Here is a 22015-nt window from a genome sequence, read left to right on the forward strand (position 1 = left end):
ATCAAAAAATGAATTGTTAAAGGACGGCGATAAATTGGCAAACGATGCTAAGTGTTCAAAATAGGCAGGGGTTCTAAATTCAAGAAAGGAGTCTCTCCTTCAAATATCACTTGTCACCGCATCAAAAGACTATGCAGAATGATTGGCTAAGTTTTCCTAATGCCACACCACGGTGAAAATAGTTCACAGAAGCAATCACAAACTCTTGACGGAAAACATCCTGAATAATACAATGCCTCTCAGTCATGTTCTGATGCAACAGGAAAGCAATTATCAAGTCCCAGTGTGGAAACAGGATTGCCACTTGGATAAAAGCAACTTTAACATTCCCCAATGTCTGATCCTCACTCTGAAAGTCCTTAGCCACGATGGGAACTTGGGCAGATGAGTTAATGCTTCCCACCGGGAGGTCTGCTCCGGATGGGAGGACAGCTTTGACAACCTGCAAATCTCTGACCGCTGAAGTTCACATTCTGGGTTGTTATGTTAACCACGGGGCAGATCCTCAAACCCCTTTGGAGACTCCAGTGGACTTTCTTCTGTATCTCACGCTTGACGTTTGTTTCCACTTCCACAAAAGGAATGCATTTCTGGTTGCGCCCAATACTTTTGGCTATCGATGGCACCTACGTGGAAGCCATGTGGCTGAAGACAGGGACTTGACACACGGGTTTTTATTCCGTTTTATGTTAAAGGGTTCCAGCAACTGCATGCACACCGTCTAAGTGTGTCTGACACCAAGCTTTCTGCAGCGACCCTTTCCTCCATGAATCTGCCTTTCCCTTTCGTATTGAACGTATTTTGAAACGTTGCTCTGGGGCGCCCCTATCGGGTGGGAACACAGAGAGGTGAGTGGTGGGAATACAAGATGAAGAGAATGATTCTATAAAATGGACCCAGGTGCTGATTCTCACAGGCTTTCTTTTCCAAGACGCAATTCACCTGCATCTCTGTCTGGCCTTAAGTGGGCGGGACAGGTCCCCTTCCTCAGCCAATTACCTGTTAACTAGAGAAGGAAGGCAGGTGGAGATACTCTTCATGAGAGGAACCCAGGAGACTTTTGTGAGCAGATCCTGAAACTCAGGGAGATAAGGATAATTCCTCCTGACCATAAAATCGGTAAGAATGTACGCTTAAGAATCCAATGGAAGCCAGGCTCTATGGTGTATACCTCGAATCCCAGCGGCTCAGGAGGCTGAGGCAGGAGGATTGCGAGTTCAAAGCCAGCCTCCGCCATTTAGTGAGGCCCTAAGCAACTCAGTGAGACCCTGTCTCTAAATAAAATACAAAATAGGGCTGGGGATGGGGCTCAGTGGTGGAGCATCTCTGGGCTCATCTCTGGAGCATCTCTGGGCTCATCTCTGAAGTGTATTCAGAGACTCGATGTGGATTTTTAATTTTGGTGACCAGAGGGTTTCTACAGACAGATAGGAAAGAAGAAGATACCCTTGCTCTTGGGGATTTCCGTCTTGGACAAAACCATTCGTCCTACCTGCTCAGGACCACCCTCGCGTTCTCTCCGCACTTTCAGAGTGGACCCTACATCACCCTCAGGAGGACCAGTTCAGGGTTGACTCCCGAGAGAATCTGCGCTTCCTTCTTTTCCTCTTATTAATAAGCTGCACTTTGGGGTGGGCTCGAGTCAGGTGGACCACCAAACAGACCACGGGGCATCTCCACCACGGAGCCCTGGAGCTGTGGTTGGGACTGGAATTTGGGAAACTTGGATTCCGACCGATCGTGCCAACAATTGCGGTTGTGACTTTGCACCAAGTGGTGAAGTTGTCTATAAAAGGAGGCAGCAGAGATCGGCCGCCAGTTCTGTCATCCTGCTGAGAACATGGGAGGGACCTTGGTCCTAACAAGACAGCCTGTCCCAGGAGACTGTCACCCGTTAGTACTCCTGTCGGTGGTTGTTTTACTAACAAGTCTTTTTTTTTTTTTTTTTTTTTTTAAATTGAGGTTTCACGCATGCACTGTGCCATTCAACTTTTTAAAAGTTTTTTTTTATTATGTTCACACGGATTTGCCATCTTGACCATGACCTAATTCCAGAATCTTTGCATCACTCTAAAAAAAAAAAAGGACCACACACTGATGGTTATCTCCTATCCTGTCTTAGCCCATTCTAAAGGCAAATACTAATCTGTTTTCTGCCTCTATGGATTTTACTACAGATTCATGTAAATGAAAAAAAAAAGTGTGGCCTTTGTGTTTGACTTCACTCTATGAGCAGCACCTCCTTCTTTTCATAGCTGCATAATATTCTACATGATGCGTCTAACACATTTTGTTTACTCATTAACCAACTGATGGGCATTTGGGTTATTCCTACTACTTGGCTATTATAATAAATGCTGTGAACATTTGTATACAAATTACTTTTGCTTTGTTCAGTGCAATTTGCAGGTTCTCTGGGAAAAGATATATATATATTTTAAGTGCCTTGGACTTTGCTGTTACACTGTTGATGTTTTTTTTTTTTTCCTTCTCTAAATTGATTATTTTACTTGTTCTCTTAAGTTACACATGACAGTAGAGTATGTTTGGGCATATCATACATATATGGAGTATAGCTTATTCTAATTAGGATCCTATTCTTATGGTCGTCCATGTTGTGGCGTTACCCTGGTCATGTATTCAAAGACAAGGAAATGAAAATTATGTTTCATTAATTCTTCTGAACTTTCTATTCCCCTTCCCCTCATTTCCCTTTATCTAACCCAATGGATTTCTATTCTACCCCTTCCCACCCTCTCTTGTTGTGGGTTAGCATTCACATATCAGAGAGAATTTGGCATGTGGTTTTGGGGGATTGGCTTATTTCACTTAGCATGAGAGTCTCCAGTTCCATCCATTTACTGGCAAATTCTATTCTCTTTCACGGCTGAGTAATATTCCATTGTGTATATACACTACATTTCCTTTATCCATTCTAGGGCACCTCGGCTGGTTCCATAGCTTCACGACTGTTATAGTTGAGGTGCTATAAACCTTGATGTGGCTGTGTCACTGTAGTATACGATTTTATTGCTTGCGGTACAGACTGGGGAGTGGGATTGCTGAATGGTGACACTGTTTTTGCTGAAAGCATTCCTTTGGTTATGGAGGCACCTTATATATAGGTCGTGATAAAGGCCAACATTCTCTCCACATCTTTGAGTCAACACCTCCAGAATTACATACAATACCCCTCTCCTCTCCCCCTCATTAACCTTGCAGGGAAAGTCTGGGCTACCAGCCTGGAGTCCACCCTCTCTGAACACGAGAGAAGGAGGGCATTATTTTGCAGCTACGGTTACACCCTGGGTCCCTAAAGTTTAGCTCCTTTGTCTTCTAATCCAGGGTCCTTCACTAGGAGCATAAGGAAAAGCACCTGAAATCTGCTACCACACACATTAACAACAACAACAACAGAAAGTAAAATGAAAGGGGCAAAGTTACTCTGATGTTATAGAGGGACCTTCTAGGGGGACATTTCCCAAACTGCTTTGAAAAGGCAAACCTTGGACAGCAGCTTAATTCCGCTCTGAAGAGGTGAGCCTTCTCTGTTAGAAACGTTTTTTGTTTTTTTTGTTTTTGTTGTTGTTTTTTTCCTTCAAACAAAACAATATTGTGTTCCTTCAGGGAAAAGGATTCTCGATTATTCTGAAAAGACACAAAGCAATTGGCAATCCACCAGGGGTTTTTGCGAAATATGAGAACTCACTTCTTTCCCTTCTGGAAGCGCCAATCCACACTGAACGACATGTATGGTCTTGTTTACCAAGGCGATGAGTTACTGTACTTTATCGGTAGGCCCAGGGGACATTTCCCTTCTATTTTTTCCCGTCATCCACATATTCTGCCATATATTTCTACTTATCCTTATTTTAGTCAGTAACATCTTTCCTACACGTATTATTTCATCATAAAGTTGATAGAGGGCACAGGTCCATAGCACAGCTTTGGGCGGCTCACGGTCAATGAAATGAGGCTTCCCAGAAGAGTTGAATTATAAGAATACTTAGGACACCCTTAACTGAAAGAACCCGTCTTTTCTACATCACCTTGTATTCAGTAAGATGCTCTCAAAGCCAGGCTGATCTGGGTAAAATGGAAACCTATCTATCAATAGAAAAAAGCAAACCAACAGATTAGGATCCAAAAAGCCGACATCCCACTTTTACCATGGATGCCGGCCACGTAACCTGGTGCAAGTGGCTTGATCCTCACAGGCTCAGATGGGAAAATGGGATAAACACAATTTCTGCAGCATGCAGTGTGATTCTCCACCTTTCATGAGCACCAGCATCCCCTGGAGTACTGGTGAAAACGTGGAAGACGCCCCCTGTCGGTTTGGGTTGGTATTGGAGAATGTTCCGCTCTCCCGAGTTACAAGGGCTACTGGTCCCTGGTCTACTTTTTGAGATTACACTGGTTCATAATTTACCAGAGGCAGGTACAGAATTTCAATAGACATCATAGCCTTACAATTAGGAGCCCGGGATTCAGAGGTAGAGAGATTCAAGTTCAAATACGACCTCGGACTAATCTCACGTCTTAGTTTCTTAGGCAGATCATTCAAACTCTCATTTATACAATGAAAGTACCAACTGGGGAAGCGCATTCTGGAATGTGGTACTGATCTGGCAGAGAAATGCCAGGTGGAGTCTTATTATCATCGTCCTAACTACCAATGGCCATCTTCACAAAACCCATGACCCAACACTTTCTAGACTAACAAGCAAGCGCTCAGTCAATTAAGGGCAAGGTCCGGAAAGGATGGAGATAGATTCTCACTTGATACAATTCTTCTTACAGGTGAAGTAGCTGGTTAAAAAAAAAAAAATCACCAAGAAGTTTCCCAGAGGAGAAAAATAGAAGTTTAGGAGACTCAAAAGGATCCAGCCTCTTCCATCAAAGAAACACTAGGGGCTTCTAGGAGCTCCTTTATTTATAATTTTTTAATAGAAAACGCATTTTCCAATCTTTTCATCATTTTGAAATTTCCCCCATCATCTTGATGGAACTCCCATCCTCCTGAACCCTGAGGAATTTCCGGAAGCCTGTCGCGCCTGCTTCCCTGGGTCTTTGCTCCTGCCAGGCCCCCAGATGGATGTCTGTAATTGGTACCTGTCCTACAAGGCTTGCCGCCAGAGGCAGATCTTCAATGTCCTGTCACCTCCTTAAAAATATACGAGGCCACTGGTTTACTCTTGCAGCTGCTAATGATGAAGGTATCGCAGCAGCAGACACCTGGACCACATGCTAAGATCGATACCTTCCTGAGCGCACGCACGCACACACGCACACACACGCCAATCTAGCTATCGGTCATTCATAGGTATTTATGATTATTATGTCCCCATTAGACAGAGAAGGTTGCTCTGCAAAAAAAGTGACCAAGGTAATAGACATGCTGCGACTCTGTTATACAACCTTCAACCCATGAGGAAGGACTGGAAACCATGAGTAACTCCATTACCATCATCACGGCCATCATCGTTATCATCTCATCGACATCATCATCACCCGGTTAGGAACGATGCTTCATTAAGAACCAAGCTACCTTCTTAGGGATTGGCATCGGCAGGTCCTCAGATATATGTTGAACGACTCAGTGAACAATACTGAGCTCACGTGGACGTTGGCGAAATATCAAACACCTTTGCAAGAGCAAAGAACATGCACGTGATCTCGTGACTCTTGGCAGTTGCTCAAAGGAAGCCAATGCCCTTGATTTGTTCATTTTGGTGGACGGCAGAAAGGAACCCAGGACTTAGGTGAGGTGCTCATCACACATTAGGAAGCAGCACCCTTGTCTTAGGAACTGCGAAGCTCACATGCTGAACTGTTAGCTCTGCCACATCTCCAGGGAGCATCTTGGGCATGAGACGAAACACCACAGGCTACTCCTGTGTCCACCCTTCTCAAGCTTTGAGGCAACATCATGGACGCCACATTTCAAGGAGAATTATCCAAGAGCTGATGCGAAGAACATATATTGTTGGGGCTGGGGATACAGCTCAGTTGGTAGAGCGCTTGCCTTGCATGCACAAGGCCCTGGGTTCAATCCCCAGCACCAAAAAAAAAAAAAAAGAATATATATTGTTCAGATTCTATGTCACTATTTCATCTTCTCTTCCATTCTGAGTTCTAGCATTTTATTCTCTATACAGTAAATTCGAGCTTCTATTTGTAGTCTCATGCTGTCTATAATGCAGGTCTGCAGCTTGGCTGAGCGTATCTAATGAAACCATTAACGATTCTGCTTTAGGAGAAGCGTTAAAAGGGAAATATTTCTGGTAACATTCTGTTTGTATGCCTACTCCTAGGTCTCCATGCTGATGAGGGATGTCAGATCACCACCAGCTTCTCTATTTACCGCCATGTCCTACGACGGATGAATATTTTCCCACCGTGAAAATATTTCAATACCTCACTGGATATTGAAAAGGAGTTTCCCCTTCCTTATCTATTATGTTCTTGGGCTCCATTCTTTCCCTGAGCTTTACGTCACCAGGGCCGTTGCTTATCTGATCCAGTTATTAGCTGGCTTCTTGGCCAGATCTTTCTACCACCTGGGCTCCATCTCATGGCCCTCCATTTCATGGTACCAGGGAGCACAGAGGAAATGGGAAATTCATGCTCTGGCCTCCATCAGCAGGATCGCAAATTCCCTCCCAAGCCAGTCTCTTAGGAAGAGAAACAATAAAATAAGAGGTCACTGCAGGATCTCCTCTGCCTAACCCTAACCCTAACTCAGTACAGACGGACACCTACCCGACTCCCTTTTGGGCTTAATTAAATATCACTTTTGCAAGAACAGAGGTAGCTCCAGGTTTAATATAGATTTAGAACTGTGAGTTATTTGAGCGTTGCCTGATTTTCTTGCTTATTCAGGGGACATGAATGTCTTGGAAATTGAAACCGGACACTTGGCTGTTTTCGGTGAAGTCAAGTCTTAAAACTAACTTCTCTGTAATGTCCATTAGGAAGAAAGGAGGGTGTTTTTTTTGGGGGGGCAGGTCTTGAGCTTTGCAGAAACATTTTAATTCAGTGGAAATATTGTGCTCATCAGATTCTATCATTGACACCCACCAAGACTGCTGCACGTGACTCTGCCTGTGTACTCTGAGAATCAAGAAATGAGCCACTACCATCGACAGCCTGCTTCAGTGTGAGCGATGAAGGCTTTAGAATCCTCAGACACCTTCTGAGGACCACTAAGCAAGCATTCGTCCCATGTGCTCGGATTTTGCAGGTATGGCCTCGATTTGCATTCCCTACATCAGAGATTCCAGCTACGTGCCTGTGATTGACTATTCAATCCGGGACTCCTCCGCGCTCTCGTTTTTTTGGTGAACACACACCAATTTCGGGATATATCTCCCATGAATTATACAGGACCCTTTTCCTCCTGCTCACCTCCCGTGAGATGCAGCTGTGAATGGCGGCATGGATTTTGTGAGCAAATCAACAGAATGCTCGCCTTGGAGAGGAGGCACTTTCTCAAAAGGAGGTAATTGCTGAAGTTGGTAAAATGGCACCACAGAGAAGGAAATAAATTTAGCTTCCCTGAAACCAAGATCAACTAGGAGCACATCAAGCAAACATTTTTTTTTTTTCACTCATTCACAGAGGGGTTTTAAATGTCTTCATGCCTCTTGCTCCACAGGAGCATATGGACCAGCCAGTTTGATTTCTTTCTTATAAATTCTGCCAATCAGTAGCACATGGCAGAGCGTATGACTGATGGGAAATTTCACATTTGTTCAGTAGAATTGCAGACTTTGCTCTAATCCTATCAGCATACATAGATGTCTGCCTCTCTAACCATGTGTACGGATAGAACGCTGGAAATTTTTAGAGTACAAGGGGACTTTAGAAGTCGCCTGTTCCACCCTGTCACTGTACAGAGTGGTCAACTGAATGTGTTGTGGGATTCTTGCACAGAGAGACAGGAAGCACCTTCTATTAGCACCGGCACTGGTCCAGTGGTTTCCTATCTGAAGGTTGAGCCCCAAACGCAGGGAGGAACTGCCTTATAAACTCATTGCTAGTTCTTCTTTGATTGACCAACTCTTAATACACATTCTGATTGGGCGTTCTGTTTCTATACAATAGAGTTATAACAATGTTGCCACAGAGTTGTGGAATGTGCACATTGCTACTCACCGGACCAAACCCTAGATAGGCAAAAGGAGTTGCCCAGCAGCTGAACATTAACATTAGTGTAAAAAGAGGGTAGAATTTACCTGGTTGCAAGCTCTAGAGACATAACCACAAACATAACCATGTAGGGGTATGCAACCACGATTTCCTAGAGACATGCACACGTACACAACATAAACAGAGCCAACTCTTCAGCAGTCTCTATCCAAACTGCATTTCCTGTTGGGTTTCTTCCTGATCACACTAGGCAGCTATTCATTGGTGTATGCACGTTTTGGGGGTTTGATCCTCTCAAGAACAGCCTGAGAGAATTACTAGAGCAGTTCTGAAGAATTGACTTCTCAAATGAGACAGGAGACGGAGGCATTTATTTACTGATTTATCATACCTCCTAGGCTGAGCACTGCCCCCTAGCAGGATGCAGAAGTCTCATAGTGCCCTGAGCTTGTGAGTTGCAGAAAGACCTGAGGCAGAGAAATAGAGAAGGGAAAATTCCAGCCCAGCTGAGTTGGAAGTTGGAAATGGGCCAGGAGTGTACCAGAGTGATCTGCTGTAGAGCTCCATGCATACCAGCCAATTTTAATACTTTCCATACTCCAATATAAACGTAAAAAAAAAGAAAAAAAATTAAAACTTATATGGATTGGCCTCACAGGGGATTCATTCACTGAAGGGTTGAGGCCAGAACACCTTGTGTCCACAGGACAGCTCCAACATCGGAGGTCTGCTCTCTTGATTGGCAAGCATGGAGTGTTCATTCCTTCAATACGTATCTGTTGAATCGCACTATGTACCAGGTATTTCTCAGATGCCGGGGATACAGCAGTGAACAAAGAAAGACAGACAGCCAGCCCCAGGGTGCAGACCTGTGATCCCAACAGCTAGGGAGGCTGAGGCAGGAGGATCACAAGTTCAAAGCCAGCCTCAGCAACTTAGTGAGGCCCTGAGAAACTTACATTCTGTCTCAAAATACAAAATAAAATGGGCTGGGCATGTGGTTCACTGGTTAAGTACCCCCAGGATCAATCCCCGGTAACACACACACACACACACACACACACACACACACACACACACACACGGCAGAAGTACCTGCCCTAATAAAATTCATAATCTAGTGAGGAAAGATATTTACAAGCCAACAAAAAAGATTGTTATTAAAGTATTGATATGAGTTCTGCAAGAAAGTTAAGCAATAGGAGGCGTAGAAGATACGGAAACAGTTGTCAGGAAAAGGCTAATATATATATATATAATATATATATTATATATAACATATATATATTTATAATGCCTTAATATATATATATATATATATATATATATATATATATATATATATATATATATATATATAATGCCTTCATTTCTTTCCAAAGAATCTTGGTTTGACATTAACATATAAATGTACAAATCTTGGTTTGACATTAACATATAAATGTACAAATGGCACGATTGAGACTACAAAGTAAATTTCCTTTTCTGCTATTGTAGTGGTGCTGGGGATTGAACCCAGGGCCTTGTGTATGCAAGGCAAGCGCTCTACCCACTGAACTAGATCCCCAGCCCCTAACATGGTACACTTTCACTTCTTTAAAACATGTTTGCTCATTTGCTAGTTTCTTTGCTCTTTTGAGTTGCGGGGTATTGTGATTATCGGTTTGAATGACGTATGGGGGAAGTGAATATAGTCAATTGTTTCAGCGGCTGGATGTTTATACCATGGGGGGCAGTAGGTTTTTTTGTTTGTTCTGTTGTGTTGGTTGTTTTTAAACTACTGCCAGAGACTGAGTCTTGCATGGGGTTAAACAGAAAACTATGACCATTGTTCCAAAAATGATTCGTTCATCCAAGCCCTCCAATAATTAAATAATTATAAGTTGCCACCCCTTGCAGGATTAGCCCATTGACATATTTTGATCCTCTCTTCTTTGGGGAATGACCAGGAAAAGGCATGTTTGAGATTTTACTAATGGTGGTAAACAAAATGGGTGTAAATATGTTCTTTGCCAAACTCACCAAGAAATGTGAGACTGAGCAAGTGTAGAAAAATTATGGATGATACACAGAAAAGAAAAGAGTGAGCAGATACAAAAATCTGTTCCAAACGCAGAGTGTCAAGTGCTATGCAAATTAATGAAATCAAGAGGAATAGGGAGAAAACAAAAACATTAATTAGAGGTTGACTTTACCTCCACGGAAGGAGGCATATGGTGAGGGAATATTAATGTCATGTAAAACAGTTCACAAGAAAAGCTCACAAAAACAATCAATATACTGATTGCTGACAACTAGCTAAGTGGGGGGAAAAGAAAAGATACAGGTAAGATTTCCAAGTTTTTCCAAAGACATCTGAATGGCTTTTTTGACTTTCAATCCTTTCATTTTTTATATCTACTGAAGCAGACTGGTTGAATGAACACATTGTCTTAGTCAAAGCTTGAGAAACTGATTCACTATTTACAGCTTGAAAAATATGAATATTGTTGCTAGGTGGGGTGGCACACATGTGTAATCCCAGTGGCTCAGGAGGCTGAGGCAGGAGGATCCCAAGTTCACAGCCTGCCTCAGCAACTCGGCAAGACCCTGTCTTAAAATAAAAATAATAAAAAGGGTTGAGGATGTGACTCAGTTGCTAAGAACTCCTGGATTCAATCTCTGGTACCAAAAAAAAAAAAAAAAAGATTATAATGGAATCATCAGAAGCTGAGGGTCTCAATAGACCCTTTGTGGAGAGTTGGGTGCCAGAGGCATGGAGCCTGGGACATATTGCTGGGGTTATGGGACATTTAGGTTCTGGACCAATGAGGGAGATAAAGAACATCTCTAAACGAGACGTAAGATGTTCACAATCATGGAAGAGGGAGGATGTTGTGTACTCAGCTGTGGTAAGAAGTAAGTCTGGAATGTATTAGAAGATTTGCAAATGCACAAAGGTTTACATTTAGAAGAACATAAACTTTCAAGAGTAAATCTGCAACCCTGAATGGGCCAAATGGACAGGTCCAAGAATGTCGAGAATAATTGAAGGTCAAGACCGCAGCGTGATTCAATTTTGAGTCTCTGCTCTCCCATCTGCAGACTTTGTGACCTTGCCTGAGTTCCTGAATACTCTGTTGATGCTTCTGTAATCATATTAGTAATGAAGAGAGTAAAAACAGACGGTAAATATTTACCTCCCAGGTGTCACTGGAGAGTGACACGAGATTAAGGATACCAAGTGCTCAGCCGAGTGACTGACGCGGAGCAAAGTGATTCGCGTCAGGACTATCATCGCTAACTTGGGTTTTATCATAATTGCAAACGTTGGCTATAACGAGGTGTCAGGAGCTAGAGATCCAAGCTCACATAGATTTAACAGAGCAACCGCTTGTCTGTCTCGCTCGGGGTTCAGCTCCCAGATCACAGTACAGGGCTGTCTCAAGGCAAGGGACTCAGCGATATTTAAATGAAAGCAAGCATCCAGATACTGGGGGATCCCAAAGTCGCTTTGTTTAAAAAAAAAAAAAAAGTCTCTAGGTGTCTTTCTTGGATTTGACATTCTGCAAAATCAAAGTAGATCAACTGTGCTCATTAGACTTAACTAGGAAGATGCAATCTATCCCAACATGGAGACAGAGACCCAGGGCGGGCTGGGCTAGAACGAGAGGGGATGTCAATGGCCAGGGCTCCATCTTCCAATAAACTGGAAAAGCCATAAACAGCACCTTTGAAGTGTTATAAGCCCCTTTTCCCGTAGCCGGCCATGGGTCTGTGGTTAAAAACCGCCTGCCTAATTGCTCTTTGGAGACCACAGGTGCATGGGCATAAAAGGAGTCAGTGTCAAAAGATGGAGTGACATCGGCGAGGACATTGAAAGAGCCACCCAGGTAAACGTCCATCCACTGACATCCAAAGAGGCCACACTCCAGACTCTATCGGTTTTCAGGCCCAATATCTCCGAGCAACTGAGCGGCAGCATGAAGCAAAATCACAACTTCCAGGCTGAATAATGGCTCCAGTGACTCTCAGAGGACCAGACAGAGAGCTGGACCCTCCATGTCCGTCTCTGAAAGGAAGACGACGAAAAGAGCGGCCTCAAGCCCATCAGGAAGGGGCCCTGGACCGCGTCTGCAAATGCCAATCAGAGGAGTGTTTGCGCCCGCGATCGGACCATGGCCACCCCAAGCCAAGGCCCGCTTTGGAATCAGTGTGACATACAGTGGTGGCTTTTTTTTTTTTAATTTTTCTTTTTAAAATAAAATAATTAAAAAAAAGTTTTGAAACGACGACGACACTCTACCTGCAAGGCACGACGCGAAGGACTGCAGGACCAGCAGTTCCCATGGCAACCGCATCTTCAGCTTCCGAGGTCCGGGGAGTCTCGAGCCCAGGAACGAGGGAAGGGGATCACTGCTTCTTCTTTAAGTTCGGTGCAACCTTTAATCTGTGGAAGACGAGAGAGAGAGAGAGACGCTGCGATGAGATTGGGGAATCCCTCTCCCTGTGGTCCCCGCACACGCGTCTCCGCTGGAATATAAATAAAAATCATTGTGTGGAAAAGTGTGGCTGAGGGTGAAAGGAAAAAAAAAACACACCGCTTTCGATTATGGCTAGGAAGCATACTATGGCAAAGAACAGGTGGCCAGGCCCTGCACCGGCTGGCCCGTCTCTGTGGTCACTGAGGGAAGATAAGGCATGCTCCCTACTTCCTACCAGGACAGTGGAAGGTCTTTCTCCACCACTTAGTGGTCAGGCCTCGTGGTTATTTATTTTCCAAGCCATCACAGCCCGCCCCCCCCAAAAAAAAAAAAAAAAAACAGATTCAGAAAAGTCACCGCAGAACAGAAGAGTAGACAGGGTTAATTTGGGTGGACTTCAAGGTCATCCTCCCAGTTTTTTTAGAATGGAAATATGCATGGGGACTGTGACGTCACCATTGATTCGAACGTATTTTGCCCTGTGTTCTGTGTTTTGTTGTTAAAATGTGCCATGGTTTGGATATGGCCGGAGGGTCTTCCCCCAAAGCTTTAGGTATATTGGAAGCTTGGCCGTCACTCTGGTGATGTGGGAGGTAGTGGGCCCTTTAAGAGGTGGGGCTTGGTGGGAGGTGATTAGGTCATTGGGGTTGGGGGGGAGGAGCTGCCCTCAGAAGGGATGGTGGTGTCTCTCTTGGGATCCCCGAGTTCTTGTGACAGGATAGGTGTTCTGAGAGCAAGCCCTACTCCTGAGTTAGTCTCTGGCTTTTGTTAATATTTTCTTCTTTTTAAATTTTTTTTGGGGGGGGTACCGGGGATTGAACTCAGGGGCACTTGACCACTGAGCCCCATCTCCAGCCCTCTTTTGTATTTTATTTAGAGACAGGGGGTCTCACTGAGTTGCTTAGGGCCTGGCTTTTGCTGAGGCTGGCTTTGAACTCGCCATCCTCCTGCCTCAGCCCCCCAAGCTACTGGCATGACAGGTGTGCGCCACTGCACCCAGACTTTTTAACTATTGATGGGATTGCCATCTCTCCCACGCACCCTTCTTACCCACTGAGGGCCCTTGGCAGAGCCTGTACCATGCTGTCTGCACCTTCAGTCTCTGGGAGTATAAGCTATATATATATATCCTTTTCTTCCTAAGTAGCCTGCCTCAGGTATTTCATTCTAGCAAGGAAAAGCCAACTAATACAAAACGCACTGGAAAACACACAGCTCCGTGGCCCAATGACAGAACTCCTACCAGGTCCGAGCAACTGTCTAGGATATTCATTTGGAGAAACCCAGAGCATGAATAAAAACAGCACTTCTCTCATCAGCCAGGGATCGTACAACAGAATTCTGGAGTAAAGAGAGGTGACCTTTTCTGGTGTACTAAAATCTACAAAGCACACAACCCTGTCCACGGGGAGGCAGACTGACGCCCCAGCTCAGGTACGTCCTGGGTAAACGGAACAGATGCTGCTCGGTTCAAGCAGATGGCAAGCATATGGGGGGGGGCACAGATCCAGGATGGCAGGGGCCCCCACATCTTTCCAAAGAAAAGCTGAAAACAGTATTGTGCTTTGCAAGTGAAAACACTGGACATCAGGTTGAACATTTTCGTTCAACGTCGTGTCGTTCCAACAAGGCCAAATCGCTATCCGTTGCTGAAGGTCCACAATGTGACCCTGGGAAAACAGAGCTTTGCTTTCGCTCACCCACCCACCCGCCTTCTCAGTCTAGCCCACCGCCAGCCGCGCACGGACGCACAGATGGGGCGCCTTCTGCTAGCCAGAAAGACACAGGGGACCCGCCCCATGAGGAAGAGGCCCTCTCCACCCTCCAGGATCTCACCCTCCAGTGAGAAGAGCCACCCACAACTTCACATCGTTGCAATGCAATACGACGTGATCCAGGAACGGAGTATTTTTGGCCTGAGAGTCTCCATCCACAGGTGTGCGCCCAGGGGGGTCAGAAAGAGGAGCCTTTTCATTAGTTAGCAAGATCAGGAGATTGGTATTCTCTTTTACACCTCTTTCTTTCTTTGTTTCTTTTTTGGTAACACAGATTGAACCCAGAGGCACTTAACCACTGAGCCACAGCTGCGGCTTCTTTTCTGGTTTTTTTTTTTTTTTTTTTCCCTGAGACAGGGTCTTGCTAAGTTGCTTAGGGCCTAAGTGGTTGAGGCTGGCCTTGAACTTGCAATCCTCCTGCCTCAGCTTCCTGAGTTGCTGGGATTACAGGTGTGCAGCATTGTGTTTTTGGGTACTGGGGTTGAACTCAGGGGCACTTGACCACTGAGCCCCTTTCCCAGCCCTATTTTGTATTTTATTTAGAGACAGGCTCTCACTGAGCTGCTTAGCGCCTTGATTTTGCTGAGGCTGGCTTTGAACTCGCTATGCTCCTGTCTCGGTCTCCTGAGCCATTCCGGTCTCAGGCAAGGGCCACCTTACTAGGTCCAGCTCTCTATTCACAACTCTTTTTTTTTTTTTTATTGTTGGTCGTTCAAAACCTTACACAGTTCTTAATACATCATCTTTCACAGTTTGATTCAAGTGCGTTATGAACTCCCAACTTTACCCCGTATACAGATTGCTGTATCACATCAGTTACCCTTCCATTGATTGACATATTGCCTTTCTAGTGTCTGATGTATTCTGCTGTCAGTCCTATTCTCTACTATCCCCCCTCCCCTCCCCTCCCCTCCCCTCCCCTCCCCTTTTCTCTCTCTACCCCTTCTACTGTAGATCATTTCTTCCATTTATATTATCTTGTCACAACTCTTGCAGTAACTAATTATGAGATCCTGGGTTTGCAATCCTGCCCCATCCCTCTCTAAGTCATTTTGAGGGAAACTTCCTGATTCAGTGAATAAAACTTCTTTGAAAAACTACACAGCAACATATATTTCCAGGCAGTATCATTCCTTCACTCTCAGTATTTTTTAGTTGTTAAAAAAAAAACAATTGATAATAGTTAAGAAATTAACAAAACTTGTAAGTATTTCTGGTGTGTATATTTGGTACGTACTGATTGTGAAAGCCCCGATGTTTTATTGTTTTGAGATCACACCCAGGCACGGTGGTGCACCCCTGTCATCCTAGCAGCTCGGGAGGCTGAGGCAGGAAGATGGTGAGTTCAAAGCCAGCCTCAGCCAAAGGAAGGTGCTAAGCAGCTCAGTGAGACCCTGTCTCTAAATAAAATGCAAAATAGAGACAGGGAGGTGGCTCAGTGTCTAGTGCCCCTGGGTTCCTGTTTTGTGCCCTTAAATAGCTCAGTTCTCCAACATTCGACCTAATACGCCGTGACAACAGAAGGGACCCTTGACCTCTGATCCGCTGACGTGACTGAAAGCCAGGGGTGTCTCGGATGGGATTTGTTCAGATCGCCTTCTGCCTGCCATTCACGGTGATGGGTCCGTTTCAGATAAACAGGATGTGCTGATCAATGAAAACTATTAATGTCTTCAGCCAGCGATCGGGGTATGAATAATTAATCCTGCGAGGGAAATGCCATCTTGAATCTTGGGGGACGGATTGATCGACCACGTTAAGCAGTTTCTCAAAACAGTTAAAACTACCTTCGGAAGTGTATCCAGTTCCAGGACAGAGATTTAGTTCACGACAGGAGACGGTTTTGCAGCGTGTGTTTTGTTCAAAAGCTGTAGATTTTTTTCAAGGACGGGTGGGGGGTGCGATTCAAGAACCCTAGCCACATTTACTGACATTCAGGTATGGGAGATTGGGCCCTCACTGGTCAGAAATAACCGGATCCTTGACAGACCTTTGTCTAGCGGGCATCATAACCAAAGCACCGGGTTTCCTGAAGGGAGTTTGAAGATTCATGCATCTCAGGTGGGGATGGGGTGCACGGTGCAAAGTGTCATCATTTCAGTTTTGCTGCCAGAGCCAGACAGAAAGGCACAGGTTGAGGGGAGAGTTATGGTAGCCATAGATCTCCCCGCAGCTCTGAGCTCGCTCTGGTTTATTGGAAGGTGTCTGTAACAAAGGCTAGTGTACTGAGCACTAACTTTTGAGATCTGGCCCAAGACTGAGACTCATAAATCCTGGGGAAGAAGCCAAAGGATGAAACAGACCTTGGTGGCTTTCTCGAAACTAGCCTCGTCTTCTGAGCCAGAAGGAGATGATTCACTGAATTCTACCTGTGTGTGTGTGTGTGTGTGTTCCCACACTGCAAAATTTATTGCCACCCTTCCAACACCCCTGACACTAATAGTCACACCGAAGATCTCAGTTTTATGAAGGACCGAGAAAAAAAAAGCATAATTTCGTTTTCCATCAAGAGCCTCAGTCTGTGGGAATCCGCACCTACAGCCTGGTCGTATGCCGTACGTACACTTTGCTAAATTAGAATTGCGCTGGTATCCAGAAAGCACTAACTAACTCGGTGCAACAGAGAAGAGTGTGTATCATGTGGCACGAAGAAGAGTGCCAGGTTTTGCAGAGATGGAGGCCAGAGAGGCTGGGCCTTCTCTTTGATGAGCTCACACTTGACTTCTTCAGAGGCAAATCAAACCCCCATGGCTGCGGTTCCCTGCAAAGTGCGTAAAGAAAATCTCTCCAAAAGGGCTGCGTGAGCGGAGTCTTCCAGGATACATCAGAGGGACAAAAATGCATTCCAAGGCAAGTGACAGGGACATCACACAGGCAAGAAGCCTGGAGCTTAGTGCTCAAGTTACAGTCATGCAAGACAGTGAGAAGCCTCATTCTCCGGCGGAGTCCTGCATCTGTAAAATGACTGCGATGGTGATACCTGTCTCCCATTCTTACGGCAAGGATGAGTGACAAGGTAGCCCCCCCTTGGGAAACGCAGCCCCACAGGGCCTGCTGTCAGGAGTCAGGGTCTGGAAGCTGAGTCAGAACGTGGCTTGTGCATTAAAGACGTTAGGCTTGATTCTGAAAGTCAGAGGCCAGACAGGCATGACCCTCCCTCCACAGCCAAAAGACCCCAACCCATTTGAGATCCCTGCATGCTTCACGAGCAATCCCCAGAAGCACAGAATATCCATTTTTCTCTCTGCTTTTTCTCCTCTGGTCAAAAGTTCATTAAATCACATCTCTCATGGCTAAGTAGGCGTCCAATACGGAGCACCTTTTTTCTTTCTCAAGGTCTCATACCGGGAAGACAAAGCGGGAAAACACTGGGTTTGGAATTAAGTAACCAAGTTCTTTCTTTCTGTGTGTGTGTGTGTGAACATGTCTGCTTGTCTCTGTGCTGGGGATTGTTCCGGAAAGCCTCATCTTCCTCTCAAGTCTGATGTAAAGGGCAACAGATGCATTTTTGTAAATGCATCATTATTACTACAGTTCAGACTCATATTCAAATTCAGCTCCCGTCCCGTGCCCACCAGAAAGATTTTTTTTAATGTTATAAAAGTGGGGATCTTGGGCTTGGGGTTGTGGCTCAGCGGTAGAGCGCTCACCTAGCACGTGCGAAGCCCTGGGTTCGATCCTCAGCACCACATAAAAATAAACAACAAAAAATGAAGGTATTGTGTCCAACTACAACTAAAAATTAAATATATTTTAAAAAGAAAGAAAGTAGGAATCTCCGTTTTCCTTTTTGCTATGTAAGACACGCCTAGCAGAACAAATGGTCAGTAGAGTAAGCAGTTCAAGAAGAGGTGGTGTACAAATGAGGGAATAGATGGACCTCACTGTCTTTTGTGGATCTGCTCTGTGCATTTTTACATGCACTTCATAATGACCCTGGGGTCACACATCACCGTGTTCTCTAAAGCCACAGCGTAGGAAGTTAGAATATGGGAGCTCATGGAAGTTGCCCAGGGTTAAACACCCAGAAATCAATAAAGCCAGTCCTTCAATCCACCTCTTCCTACTTCAAGTACTGAACATTTTTGTTTTTGCTAAGAGCCACGAACTTGGCTGAAACCAGCGGTCTCTTAAAGAGCAACGTGTGACAACCTTATGGTTGCTTTTCACACTCTCCTCCTCCAGATGTACAACGGGGTGCCACTCAGTCAAAGCACAGAATCAGTGTAGGATTCACAGGATGAATCCGAGCCTGGGTTGGGGTTTCAGAGCGGAGACCTCCTCGGGATGCTGCGTTTCACCAGCGTGAACTCCAACGTCTTCCTCTGTCACTGTGACCTTATGTTCCTCTGCCCCAAGGGTAGGCACAAGGCGCACATTGTTTTCTCGATAATTACTATTTAGAGGGCTGCCATTCTTAATAAAGCAGGAATTTTTAAAAAGGATCATCCCCCCCGGTTCCCAGTTGTGGAGTTGAGCATTTCCTAACTCGGCAATTAGCTAATGAGGGGTGCAGTCAATCACCACGGCGGAGAAGCAAAGAACCGAGCAGAGAGCCAGAGATCAAACAAGCCTCCTCCTCCTAAAGCAACGTGCCGATCATTTCAGAGGAAAATGGCAGACAGTCAAATACGAAGGCTCCATCCGTCGAGGGAGACTTACTGAATGCCCATGACTCAAATAGTGAAATGCAGAATTCCAAGTTGTGGGTCAAGGACACTGGGCACGGAGATAACTATAAATTCACACCTGTGTAGAAAAGATGATTGACTGTACAAGTGAGCTTAGAAATCAAATGAGCAGTACAGATCGCCTGTACTTCCTGTGGTTATGGTAGCTGGCCTACAGGTTCTTCTTGGATACTAAAAATTCCAATTGCATCAGGCAATTAAATTAGCTGACTGGATTGCTCCTTGTACCCGCTTTGCTCTCTATGAAAAACAAGAGAAATATTTCCAGTCCTATATTGCAATTAGTAGTCTGCCAGAAATGAACGTTTCTTGGTTTGTCTCATTGGATGCTTGTGCTAAGCATGTGAAGATCATAAAAAAAAAAGAGAGAAGATACAGCTAGGTGCATGGGTGCACTCCTGTAGTCCCAGTGGCTCAGGAGGCTGAGGCAGGAGGACAGCAAGTTCAAAGCCAGCCTCAGCAACTTGGTAAGGCCATAGGCAACTCAGCAAGACCCTGTCTCTAAGTAAAATATAAAAAGAGCTGGGGATGTTGCTCAGTGGTTATGTGTCCCTGGGTTCAATCTCTAGTACTAAAAAAATTGACATAAAGGACTGTGTAATGTTTGGGAAGCCACCGTGTTAATTCAGAGGTAGACATGGGGAAGGTGGTATCCTTCCCTAGATCCTACCCAATGGGCTATTTCTATCAAGATCACATTGTAGAAACCTTGATGAATGATGGAAGGTCAACTAAGATGGACTTCCTCTCCCCATTTGTAAAGTTTTTCTAGGTAAAATGGTGTCTTCTATTTATGATGACTCCAAATAGAAACATGATCATTTTGCTGGGTACAATGGTGCACACCTGTCATCCCAGCGGCTCGGGAGGCTGAGGCAGGAGAATCGCAAGTTCAAAGCCAACCTCAGCAAAAGCAAGCTGCTAAGCAACTCAGTGAGACCCTGTCTCTAAATAAAATATAAAATAGGGCTGGGGAGGTGGCTCAGTGGTCGAGTGCCCCTGAGTTCAATCCCTGGTACTCCCCCAGACCCCCCAAAATAGAAAATAAATATGATGACTTTATTAGGCAGAAACACACTGAAATAAAAGACAGATAGCCAATACTTCATCATTTCAGTTCTGCAAGGATCTCTCTCTCTCTCTCTCTTTTTAATTGTAGATAGACACAACACCTTTATTTTAATTAATTTATTATTAATTTATTTATTTTTAATGTGGTGCTGAGGATGGAACCCAGTGCCTCACACATGCAAGGCAAGCACTCTACCAACTGAGCTACAGCCCCAGCCCGAGGATCTCTTTTAGACAGCATGAAAGACCACGGAGTTGTACAGAGTTAATCTGAAAATGATTATATCAACGTTTTTTCAAGTGCATACCCACTATCCACTTCTAAATACCCTTCCTCCTCATAAAACGTTCATCGACTGTGCTGTTTGGAACTTTGCTACCAAAAAAAGTCCACCTTTCAAATGCAAAGTCATCCTCAAAATGACAGTGTTTCAAAAGATCACTGGACTAAGATTCAGCGTCGCTGGGTTCTGGGCTCAGTGGTCCATTTTACTTTCTGGGTAAATTTTTCTGCGTCAATCAGAGGAGGCCAGAGTGTTGAGTTCTGGAAACTCTGAACTGCATTGGTCTAGGAGAGGATGTACGTTCAAAATGCATTTAATTGCCTGAATGAAGAGTGGCCACCACAGCTTGGTCATTAGCAAAGCCATTTGAGGCCTCTCAGAATGCTCAGATGACATCCGTTTCCCATGCACCAGGGCTGCTTGAGATGCATGGCTTTTAAATTCCATGTAGGATAGTGTTACAGGAAGCTTAACCCCAAGCCACAAATACATATCCACTACCTATAGCTCCATGAAGTAATCAGTGTTACCACCTTTCACATTTTTATTTAATTTTTACTTGTATTAAAAGAACACATGGACATAGCCCTCTCTCTCTCCCATGAAGGAATTACTTCTGCAGAGTCAGTGAGCTGCGTTTCTGAAGAGTGACACATTTACAAAAAAAAAAAAAAAAAAAAATGCTTATGCTACTATTGATTGACTATTTTGCTCTTCTGTATGATTATTTTGTGGATGATAATTCACCTCTTTAGCATAATTACTGACAAGGATGGACACACACTCACACCTTGCTTTACTGTTCCCCAAATACAGTTAGATCATATAATTTGTTTAGTAATTTTTTAGGCTGAGCCCCAGAGTACACTGCTTGTGTTTCTGTTTGGGTAGTGATTTTTCCCCCCCTTGTAGATAATACTTTTGTCTTTATGTGCTCAGGTTTCTAAGTATATATCAAAAGTTCAAAATTAAATGTGCTGCTAGACTGACTGCTGTCCAGATGACCAAACAGACCTTGTTGTCTGTATCTTTTAATACATGTTGCTTATAGGGAACATATAGATATTGAGTAAGTTTCATAGTCCATCTGCAAACCAGATATGTGTCTCAAGCCCTGTCACACTGCTTGGTAGGAAACTGAAAAGCTATATATTCCAAGCTGCGACTGATTCTCTAAACAACTATCCATATATATGAATTCTTCCTGTATGGGGAGTATCCGTTACAACCGAGTTAGTAAATGCACAGCATTAAGAGACAAGTGGCCACGCTTTTAAATAATGTTGGAGGCAACGTAAGGACAGAACACAATACAGAATGACCCAGCAAATGATAAAAAGCAGACGTCACTCATAGAGCAGTTACTATGCCGTAGCCATCTCCGCACGGTGTCTGAGCTCAAATCGTCTTTAAAACAGCACTTTAAAATAGACAACAAGATTATCATTATCCATCTTACAGGTTAAGTAAAATTTCCCCTAGTGAGGCTCATAAGTAGTGGAGGCAAGACTAACTCTGAACTTTTCCCCCCCCTGTATTTATTGAGTTCTATTTTACATATTGGTATGTACCCATTT

General features: G+C 44.4%; 1 protein-coding gene across 8 annotated transcripts in view; it reads right to left on the bottom strand.

Moving 5' to 3' along the window:
- The window catches only part of Cntn4 (contactin 4), an 819812-nt gene that overhangs the window by 395061 nt on the left and 402736 nt on the right, over nt 1-22015 (bottom strand). For all 8 annotated transcript variants that reach the window (XM_040290063.2, XM_040290053.2, XM_078033565.1 and 5 more), the window contains one exon: nt 12440-12583. In XM_040290063.2, the coding sequence (XP_040145997.2) occupies nt 12440-12494 (55 nt within the window). In that variant the 5' untranslated portion in view covers nt 12495-12583. The remainder of the gene's footprint in view (nt 1-12439; nt 12584-22015) is intronic.

The sequence above is a fragment of the Ictidomys tridecemlineatus genome, chromosome 16 (genome assembly GCF_052094955.1).
Source record: "Ictidomys tridecemlineatus isolate mIctTri1 chromosome 16, mIctTri1.hap1, whole genome shotgun sequence".
NCBI lineage: Eukaryota > Metazoa > Chordata > Mammalia > Rodentia > Sciuridae > Ictidomys > Ictidomys tridecemlineatus.